Consider the following 10,709-nt stretch of genomic DNA (forward strand, 5'->3'; position numbering starts at 1 on the left):
ACCCAAGCATCACACACCACACTCAGTCTTGTGGACAAGTAGAGCCACTGTCTGTTCCTGTTAATGTATTTCACTGGAGATAAGGGACGATTAGAGACAGTGAAGCTTATTGTTTTACGAAGCTCTCTCTGAACACAGTTTAATTGCTCCCAAATTGATCTTGTGTGGCTTGAACATCAATTTGGGCTACTGTTTTATAGCAAATAAAGCTGAGAAAGCTGATCCCTGTCTGTCAGGGATATTCTTGCTAGGGGATTATGACATGGACTAACGTACAGGTGGATATGGAGTGTAAGATTCTTAAAAAGGCATAATTGTCTAAAATCCTTAAAAGCCATTCAACTTCCAGCCTGGCACACACTGCATTACTGCTCTTGGACATTAAAAGACAATGTGTGCTAATCTCATTAAAGGGTGAGTAGAGACAAATCTAAGACTCATCACTGAAATAAGACGCTGGATTCCAGAGTCTAATTAATTTTATTGATCTTTATATCTAGCTATCTACTTAACTATCTATATACATATCTATCTCCCTACATATCTACATATGTGTCTATTTTTTTGTCAGTGTGGCAAACACTGTTTTCTTGCTATTTTTCTTTCTTTTTTGTCCTAAATTTAGAGCCCTTTTGAGCAAGCCATCGGGTTGATGGCAAGTCCCTTTATATGAAAAAGAAACCTTGAGAGGAACCAGGCTCAAAAGGGAACCCATCCTTCAATTCGGATCTGAGGCAGAGTTGAAAGCTACAAAAGTATTTCCAGATTTTGTTATTTTTTATAAATTTTGATATTTTCATGCTGCAGTCAGAGTCTTAGTGAGAATAAATCTATTTAATAAAGGTAAACTGTACAAGAAGGCAGCAAAAGACAAAACAATTGGGAAAAAAAAACAATAAATATGTCATAAAAACATAAAAAATATTTTATAAATACTGATGTTTTCATGTCACAGTCTGTACAGGTCACATTCTGTTATTTCCTGTTTCCACAAAAGGAGCAACTCCAGCTTTTCAGCCCTCTGCCTCCAGAGAAGAAGCAACTCCAGCTCTTTAGCCCTCTTCCTCCACAGAAGGAGCAGCTCCAGTTCTTTAGCCCTCTTCCTCCACAGAAGGAGCAGCTCCAGTTCTTTAGCCCTCTGCCGCCACAGAAGGGGCAGCTCCAGCTCTTTAGCCCTCTGCATCCACAGAAGGGGCAGCTCCAGCTCTTTAGCCCTCTGCCTCCACAGATGGAGCAGCTCCAGCTCTACAGCCCTCTGCCTCCACAGAAGAAGCAGCTCCAGCTCTTTAGCCCTCTTCCTCCACAGAAGGAGCAGCTCCAGTTCTTTAGCCCTCTTCCTCCACAGAAGGGGCAGCTCCAGCTCTTTAGCCCTCTGCCTCCACAGATGGAGCAGCTCCAGCTCTTTAGCCCTCTTCCTCCACAGAAGGAGCAGCTCCAGCTCTTCAGCCCTCTTCCTCCACAGAAGGAGAAACAATATTCTGCAGGCTTCTGATTCCACAGAAAAAAAGTCTAGAAAAGCAGCTTGGTTTTGGAGCGCTTGTATGGTACTTTTTTCTGTGAGCAAGACGTGCAACAAGGCTCCTATTGATGGGAATGCTCTGCAAAGCCAAGAAATAAAATTTGATTAAACATTAAAATACACAAGAACAGAAAATACTAAGCAGTTGCTTAGACAATAATTTTCCTGTAATTGTAATTGTTCATCATATAATTACACAATCCTGTTGTCAGTTAAATATTGACTTAAATATAATCAAGTAGAATCATTGTAATCTAAAGGAATAGGGAAAGAATTTGTCAAATTATGTTTTAACACATTAAATGTTTATTATATTCTTGCCAGCTCACCTGCGTAGACCTCGAGCCGCTCTTCAACCAGCGGTTCTTCAGCAGTTGCTTGAACGATGGTCGAGACTTAGGCTTTTGTGCCAGACACCGTAATATAAACTTCTGGCAGTCTGTGTGTGAGATAGAAGATGACAGTGAGATGGAATAAATAGTTATGTGTAAAGTCATTATGCTATGCAAAAGACCTTATTTTACAGGTCTAAATGTGATGTTTCTGCACTTTCTTACCTTTAGACAAGTCAGGAGGAAAGTGCAGCTGTCCAGCAATAATTTCCTCCGTTGTCTCAAAGGGCCATTTCCCACAGAGCATCCGATAAAGGAGGATGCCCAGTGTCCAGATGGTGGTAGGACGGCCCATGTACTGTTTTTCTCGGCACCACTCTGGTGGGAAGTACAGTTTGGTGCCTGAAGGTACAAGATCGAGCAACAAACATCAGCACCGTCTCAAAAGTGACTCTCCACTGCATTTTCTTTCATTATATCACATCTATTATGGACTTACCTGGGCAGTAGGTATAGGGCGTTTCCTTCAGCAGGTCCCCAGCTCCAAAATCAATGAGCTTCACCTGAAGCGTCTCTGTGTTGATGAGGATGTTCTCTGGTTTGATGTCATTGTGGAACACTCCTCTGGCACAGCAATGACAAGCTGCCTTTTTTGTAATGATACATCAACTGATGCTAAACTAGGGCACATCATCAGTGATGTTCCTGATCTCATTGGGTGTTTTGGGTCTTTCGAAACATCAGACAACCTCCTTCAGGTGACCCAACTGAGGTTGATCAAGCCTCAAGCCTAGCTTGTGCCCTAGCAGCATTTGTCCACGGATCTGCTCTTTTGATCCAGAGCCACCTCGAAGCCTTCTCTGCAGCCTCTGTGTTATTACAGATAGCCCTTCTTCTTCTCTCACCCGTGATGCCGAGTGCAGTGTAGGCCCTGTAGAGGGACTGCCCTGCAAAGCCTCTGCACCCCACCTCCACAGGTAAGCACCTTGCCTTCCAGCCTTGGTCATGACAGTCGTTGACTAGTCCTTTATATTTCACCCTCTTCCGCTCAAAAGCTTCCTCCATTCGTTCCTCCCATGGCACAGTGAGCTCCAACATGACCAGGGTCTTTGTTGCCTCAGATACCAAGACAATGTCAGGTCTCAAGGTGGTATTGACGACATGCTGAGGGAACTTAAGTTTTCTACACAAGTCCACTTTCAGCTGCCAATCCTGTGCAGTGTTCAGAAGCCCTGATGTTACCCTGGCAGATCTTTGTGGTTTCTCTCCAGCCCTGATTAAGCTGATGGTTTGCTTGGGGTGCTTTGACTCCAGCAGTTGTTGATAGTAGCCTGGATGCTCTCTGCAATTGTTTTGAGCACCTGGTCATGCCTCCAGCGATACCGGCCTTCCCCCAAAGCTCTTGGGCAGCAGCACAAGATATGCTCAATAGTTCCCTTTCTCTGGCACAAGAAACATCCTGGTGTATGGACCAGACCCCAGGTGTACAGGTTGGATTGGCTAGGGAGGATGTCATAGACTGCCTGCACCAGGAACTTGATGCGGTGTGGCTCTGCCCGCCAAAGGTCAGCCCAGGTGATGTTCCTCTCCACAGCTTGTTCCCATCTAGTCCAGGCACCCTGACGTACCATTCAGACTGCTTTGCTGGACCTTTCCTCCTCCACCGCAGCCCTCACCTCACCTGAACCACCTGGACCATGATGTCCCTCGCCAGGAGTTCAGGCAGCTTACCTCCGTGGAGTTCACAAAAGTCCAGGAGGTCCATGCAGGGGTTTGGTTTTTCTAATATAAGCACCAGGTTGTTCTGGACCACAAACCATTCCAGCAGCTCCAGGATTTTCGGGCAACGGACTGGCTGGGAGACCATCTTCATCAGTCCGACCTCAGTGGGAATGGGAGTGGTCTCTCCAGGCTAAAATTAGAAGAGACACAGTTACCATGGGTTTGGAGTCAATACATTTGGATAAAAGAGATTTTAAGGCTTCAAGCACTTACTATATTATATAATTATACTACAAGGTATAATACTTGTCATATTACTTGGAACTTGGAACTGTCATGGAACTTGGAAAAAAAAAGTTTTAGATTCCTAAAATCTTATATACACACACTGTGTATGTCCATATTACCTCGGTGCCATCCGAAAGACGAACCCCTGCATATACTGCACCTTCACCTCCTTCACCCAGCAGCTTTCCTATTGAATAGGGGAGACCGGGTATGGTTGTAACACTTTTTTCTTCAGCACCTAAAACTACCTTTTTTTTTTAGGCTACACGTCTGAAACTTTTAGGCAAAGTACCCACATTTGTCTACTACAAATGGCAACAATTTTAATTTATTCAACTATGTCACAGACTTTGTGAGATGATGACAAATACAAGGTGGTCCTTTGTTTCAACCTATCCCACTACTGGGGTAGGTTGTAACACATACTGGGGTAAGTTGTAACAGGTAGACAAAATGCACAAAAACTAAGGGTACTCCAAGTGATAAGCCACAACAACAGTTTTATTTTAAATGAATGGCTGCAACAATAAAATATGTGTGAATATGGGGAGTGTATGAGCATATTGTGTGTTTTTGTGCATGCACACGTGTATGTTTGTGTGTGCATGTCTGTACGTGCACATTCATATGGGTGTGTGTGTGTGTGTGTGTGAGTGAGAGCAAATTAACATAAACATATTTACCCCCACTCCACAGAATGAACAAATGAAATGCATTCTTTATCAGTCACAATGGTGACAAGAACAAACAAATTAAATGCATTGTTAATCAGAGTCACAATGGTGACAAATAAAATTGGTCAGGCCTGGAGTGCATGCCTGGTGGGCCCAAAAGCTACATAAAACACACTTGACCCACACTTCTTTGGATCTTGAATTTCTGAATGGTTCCATGCAGACGACACAGAAATCTTCCTCTTCTGAAGAGGAGTTATCAGCCTTCACCATTTTTTTTACCTTCTTGTTTTTGCTTTCCTCACTCCCCAAGATTTTTTTTCTGATGTTTTTCCCTTTTCAACGCTCCTCCTCTTCCAATGCCAGCTTCACTGGTGTATCAGTGAGGATTTCCGAGCACCTCTTCTTCCTACCCCTACCTGTCTCTTTCCTTGGGCCTGCTTTTGGAAATGGCCTAATGAGTGATGGACTGAACGACTGACCTAGGTGAGCTGGAGAGGAGCCGGGCGGCAGGTAATTAGGAGAGGAGCCGGGCGGCAGGTGAGCTGGAGAGGAGTTCTGTTGAAGAGCCCCAGATGGATCAGGACGATCTGTGACTTGAGAAGGCGCAAAGTCACAGTCCTGAAAAACTTTACAATTGTATGGCCCCATGCCTGTACACTGGAAGCCGGCCTGTATGTTTTTCTGTGTTGCGGCTGTAGGCAGGGCGATCCTCACAATTCCTGGAATGTCGTAAATACTCATAGTTTTACCTGGATTTCCACTCATCCAGTCATCGCTCGCCGAATTCTCCATCCTTTTAAACGGACCAAACACACTACGATCAAGTGGTTGGAGTTTATGGCTGCAGTGTGGTGGGAACGTAAGTAGTACAATTCCATGGCCTTCGCAAAAATCCACAGCTCTCACAGAGATGTGGGAAGAGTGCTTATCAAGCAGGAACAACACCTTTCTTTCTTTCCTACACGAGGAAGGTCCCTCGATCCCTGGTCTTTCAGTTCTTTATATTTCTGTCAATATCTGTTCAAGGTTACATGACAGATTCCATGGGATTTTGCCACTGCCCTAACAGACTTTCCTTTCCTAACTTCCTCTGCTGCTCTTTTTAAAAGACTGGCATCGACTCCACGATCTGTTTTTCTAACCCAAGTTCTAGGCATTCTGTAAAATGATTAAAATCACAAAAATGTGCTTAGTTGTATATAAGGGGATGGTTGTAACACTTTTAAAACACGTGTTACAACCTACCTACCCCACCACTGTCACCCATTGTTTAGCTAGCTGTATTAGCATGGTGCTTTGAAATTGGCAGGAGGTTGATACACGATTCTTTACTAGAGAAACTACAGTTTGACATGATATAACTCATACAACATTATCTACAACGGTAGAAGTACTAAACAAAATATTATCTTGTTATTTTTTTTACTTTCTTACCTCAGAATTCGATTTTCTGCTGTAGCTTCAGGAGAGATAGCATAGCAACACAGACTGGAAAACCTCCATGTGGGATCGATAAGGAAGCCTGATGAGACTGAAACTGTCACATGACTCCTTTCTTATCCCTGATTCGTGGAATTGGTAGTGTTACAACTCTCCCCGTGTTACAACTATACCCGGTCTCCCCTACGAGTTAAATCAACAATGGAAAACACGCTAAAATAGTTATTACATCCATGTAAGTAAATAATGTACAGTACTTTATGGGTTGCAATGTCAGTTACAACCACTAGATGGCAATCAATAACAAGGAATCCGTGAATTTTAGCTCGCATGCGCACACATTAACGTGGTCTGTGCAAAGAAAAACTTACATTGATGTAAAACAAAGAATTTCAATATTTAATAAATATTTGACAAATTACTTGACAGATATAATTACTAGTATATTATTTTGCTACAAATAATACATTAAAGTTGACACAGCAGTGCAAGTAAAAGAAGTAAACCTGTGCATGAAAGAAAACCTATACATCAGATACAGTGTTAAATAGTATAGTATTATACAGGGCTCTCAAGTTTTGAAGACAAGCAAGCGTGACATCTCATACAAAGTATTTGTTCAACTTCCATTTATTAATTTGTGTGTGTGTGTTTGTGTGTGTGTGTGTGTGTGTGTGTGTGAGAGAGAGAGAGAGAGAGAGAGAGAGAGAGAGAGATTATGACTGCTGTTGTTTATTGTAAGTGTTTCTTGCCTTTTTGGACTCCTTTATCATTTGTAATGTTGCTCCCATATAAAACAGTTCGGCTCAAGCCCAGACATTTTATTGTCATGATCATGGGCGTAAATCCCGGGGCGGACGGAGGAGACATGTCCCCCATCCGAGGATTGTCGCCCCCAAAAAATTATTTAAAAAATATCGCACTCTCTACTGTGATAAACATATGTATGTATACCTAAATAATTGTGTAAGTAGAAAAAAAATGCATTTATAAACAGTTGAGTTCCCCCCCTCCCCTTCCTCACAGTGGTTTGACCCACTGCCTGCTTTCCCAGTTCATCTCACCTACTCTGCACACACGAGTCAGGTGTGTGTCTGCGGATCAGTTAATGTTGAACTCCATTAAGTCGGGATTTTATTCATTTTAAATAAAGCGATTCTCTTTAATGTAGTTGATGCAGACTCATTCATAAATTAGTTGCGGCAAAAATGCTGATTACCGATGTCATTTTCCATGAATCTGCTATATTAGCGATTAAAATATTACTTATCTAGTTAACGTTAGCTTGTTTACAATAGCTTGTAGCATAGTGCACTGTAACTAACACGCCAAAGCCTTTTGTTGTTTTTATACATAGAGCAGTTAGTGTAAATTGATTATTTAATTAATGATTTTGGTACAAAACATTACTTATTTTATATATATTTTTCACAATAACAGTCATGTTTATATTTTATTGTATGTTGAAGGCTTAACTGTAAACAACACAAACAATTCAATAAGTAGTTTTGAAGAAAAATCTGCTTTGTCATTGACCCTGAGAAAAACTTTCTCAGTGGTCTCCATGCTACAATAATAATGATAAAAGCAAAGTTTTTCACTGTGGGGACATATCTTTATACAGTAAGTACAATTTGACTGTATTATTTGTGTCCCCCTTCAAAAATATCTCATATGAAATTTTATATTTATTGCCCCCCCCCTACTGTTTAATGAAATTTATGCCCATGGTCATGATTGAGGACAATGTCCCATCCAGAGACAAGCTGTTTCGTGTTGAGGTTTTGTTCAAACCGACCATCGAAAATACCCTCTCTAATGAATATGTTTTTTTTTCTCCATTGGTTGTTGCGTTAAATCTTACCCAGATAGGGTAAATCTTACCCAGATAGGCCTCTCACAATGGTTCATCATACTCATCTACACAGAGGTCTACATGATGCAGTGCAGGCACAAGTTAAAAACTGCGACAAATTTGTCAATAATTTAGAATTTGAGAGTTTTTTTTTTACTCCTGCAAAAGTTCTCCTTGTGATTCTGATTTTTCTTTTTTTATTCTGGAGCGTGAGATCATTAGATCATTAGGGGATTATTACATGGACTAACATACAGGTGGATATGGAGTGTAAGATTGTTTAAAAGGCATAATTGTCCAAAATCCTTAAAAGTCATGCAGCTTCCAGCCTGGCACACACTGCATTACTGCTCTTGGACATTAAAAGACAATGTGTGCTAATCTCATTAAAGGGTGAGTAGAGACAAATCTAAGACTCATCACTGAAATAAAACGCTGGATTCCAGAGTTTGTTTAATTTTTGATTGATCTTTATATCTAGCTATCTACTTAACTATCTATATACATATCTATCTCCTTACATATCTACATATGTGTCTATTTTTTTGTCAGTGTTTTCTTGTTATTTTTCTTTCTTTTTTGTCCTAAATTTAGAGCCCTTTTGAGCAAGCCATCGGGTGACTGTTGCAAGTCCCTTTATATGAAAAAGAAAACTTGAGAGGAACCAGGCTCAAAAGGGAACCCATCCTTCAATTCGGGTCTGAGGCAGAGTTGAAAGCTACAAAAGTATTTCCAGATTTTGTTGTTTTTATAAATTTTGATATTTTCATGCTGCAGTTCTTAGTGAGAATAAATCTATTTAATAAAGGTAAACTGTACAAGAAGGCAGCAAAAGACTTAAAACAATTGGAAAAAAAAATGTCATAAAAACATAAAAAAAAAAAAAGATTTTATAAATACTGATGTTTTCATGCCACAGTCTGTGCAGGTCACATTCTGTTATCTCCTGTTTCCACAAAAGTAGCAGCTCCAGCTCTTCAGCCCTCTTCCTCCACAGAAGGAGAAACAATATTCTGCAGACTTCTGATTCCACAGAAAAAAAGTCTACAAAAGCGGTGTATCGACCAGACCCCAGGTGTACAGGTTGGATGGACTGGGGAGGAACGTCATAGACTGCCTGCACCAGGAACTTGATGCGGTGTGGCTCTGCCCGCCAAAGGTCAGCCCAGGTGATCTTCCTCTCCACAGCTTGTTCCCATCTAGTCCAGGCACCCTGACGTGCCATTCCTACTGCTTTGCTGGACCTTTCCTCCTCCACCGCAGCCCTCACCTCACCTGAACCACCTGGACCATGATGTCCCTCGCCAGGAGTTCAGGCAGCTTACCTCCTTGGAGTTCACAAAAGTCCAGGAGGTCCATGCAGGGGCTTGGTTTTTCTAATATAAGCACCAGGTTGTTCTGGACCACAAACCATTCCAGCAGCTCCAGGATTTTCGGGCAACGGACTGGCTGGGAGACCATCTTCATCAGTCTGACCTCAGTGGGAATGGGAGTGGTCTCTCCAGGCTAAAATTAGAAGAGACACAGTTACCATGGGTTTGGAGTCAATACATTTGGATAAAAGAGATTTTAAGGCTTCAAGCACTTGTTATTTGGACAGTATTGCTTCTCTTTTTCTCAGAATGTACTTACGATGGTTATCATTCCCAAGTAAGGGTCCACCTGGGAAACTTTTATGGCAACCTGTTGACATTCAAAAAACAATTAGAAAAAATGTTTACTACAAGGTATAATACTTGTCATGTTATGGAGGTCGGAGCAGATGCAAGTGCCAAGTTATTTGTTTATTTAATTAATTTAATTTAATTTAATTCAAATCATAATTTTAAAACTTGGCAAGCAAAAATACATTAATTAATTGAATCAAATAATCATACATTATTCCTATTAAGAATTATTTGTATGATTAACCAGCTTCACTTTGCATGGAACTTGGAAAAAAAAAGTTTTAGATTCCTAAAACCTTATATACACACACTGTGTATGTCCATATTACCTCGGTGCCATCCGACAGACGAACCCCTGCATATACTGCACCTTCACCTCCTTCACTCAGCAGCTTTCCTATTGAGTACCTTGACTTGATCTCCTCCATCAAGTACTCAAATCCTCTGTGCTCACCTGTGTTGTTAATAACAATTATACCATGAGTGACTTTTTCTTTCTGTGTTTATTTATAAGGCCTGTGTGTCTCTAAGCATTTACCTAATAGAGTTAATGTATTTTAATACTTAACAAGGCTTTCCTTCCGAAGAGCTTTAATACAATATAGAGGTTTGTGTAAGCATTTAACGTGTTATTAAACATGTACTGTATATAAATCTCTTTTGTTTGATATTTTATGTGGCTCTGGTCCGTTTTAAAATAGTTAAGCCTAAAGATCTCGGCATCAATTTTACTGTCTTATACTGTAAGTTGCTCTGTACTCTTACTTACACTCTGCGCTCGGGCTGTCCATCTCCAGAACAATTGGCGTCTCCACGCGCTGTGCTTCAAATGTCATTCTCTTCGTTGGTATTAGAGAAAAGGACTTTCAAATAATAGTTTTTGTAAAAAGACGAAAAGCTTTTCAAGACGGAATGCAAACAGTCAGTCAGTGTGTTTTTTAAATGTGTTGTCAAGGTGATTCGAGCAATAACAGCAACTTAAATATAATCATGTACGTAGCCGCGTCAGTGTGTTGATTTAAATTCAGCGCATTTTATTCTGTCCGTGTAATGACATGATATCTTCATTATAAGATTCAATACACTGTAGTTTACAAGTCTCTTTATTTCAAGTCTCTTTGGTCATGTTGGATCAAAACACTTGCTGTGTCTCCTGTACACTGTTACATATCTGTGTATTGCGATGAGATGCTGGGAATCAGTAAAACA

The 10,709-nt window shown here is 40.9% G+C and overlaps 2 protein-coding genes across 2 annotated transcripts; both read right to left on the reverse strand.

Moving 5' to 3' along the window:
• Window positions 1–1,411: 1,411 nt before the first annotated feature.
• Window positions 1,412–9,058, reverse strand: LOC132839923 (uncharacterized). The gene is made up of 8 exons (XM_060861136.1): window positions 8,734–9,058; window positions 5,018–5,419; window positions 3,981–4,048; window positions 3,533–3,763; window positions 2,351–2,498; window positions 2,077–2,253; window positions 1,849–1,958; window positions 1,412–1,598 (listed from the first exon to the last, which is right to left on the reverse strand). The coding sequence occupies exons 1-8, from the start codon at window positions 9,056–9,058 to the stop codon at window positions 1,443–1,445; spliced, it is 1,617 nt and encodes a 538-aa protein (XP_060717119.1). The 3' UTR covers window positions 1,412–1,442.
• Window positions 9,039–10,336, reverse strand: LOC132839924 (serine/threonine-protein kinase pim-1-like). Its single transcript, XM_060861137.1, has 4 exons — window positions 10,270–10,336; window positions 9,830–9,954; window positions 9,466–9,516; window positions 9,039–9,339 (listed from the first exon to the last, which is right to left on the reverse strand). Exons 1-4 carry the CDS (start codon window positions 10,334–10,336, stop codon window positions 9,100–9,102), a joined length of 483 nt encoding a protein of 160 aa, XP_060717120.1. The 3' UTR covers window positions 9,039–9,099.
• Between the last annotated feature and the right edge of the window lie 373 nt (window positions 10,337–10,709).

Source organism: Tachysurus vachellii, chromosome 25 (assembly GCF_030014155.1).
Source record: "Tachysurus vachellii isolate PV-2020 chromosome 25, HZAU_Pvac_v1, whole genome shotgun sequence".
Classification (NCBI taxonomy): domain Eukaryota; kingdom Metazoa; phylum Chordata; class Actinopteri; order Siluriformes; family Bagridae; genus Tachysurus; species Tachysurus vachellii.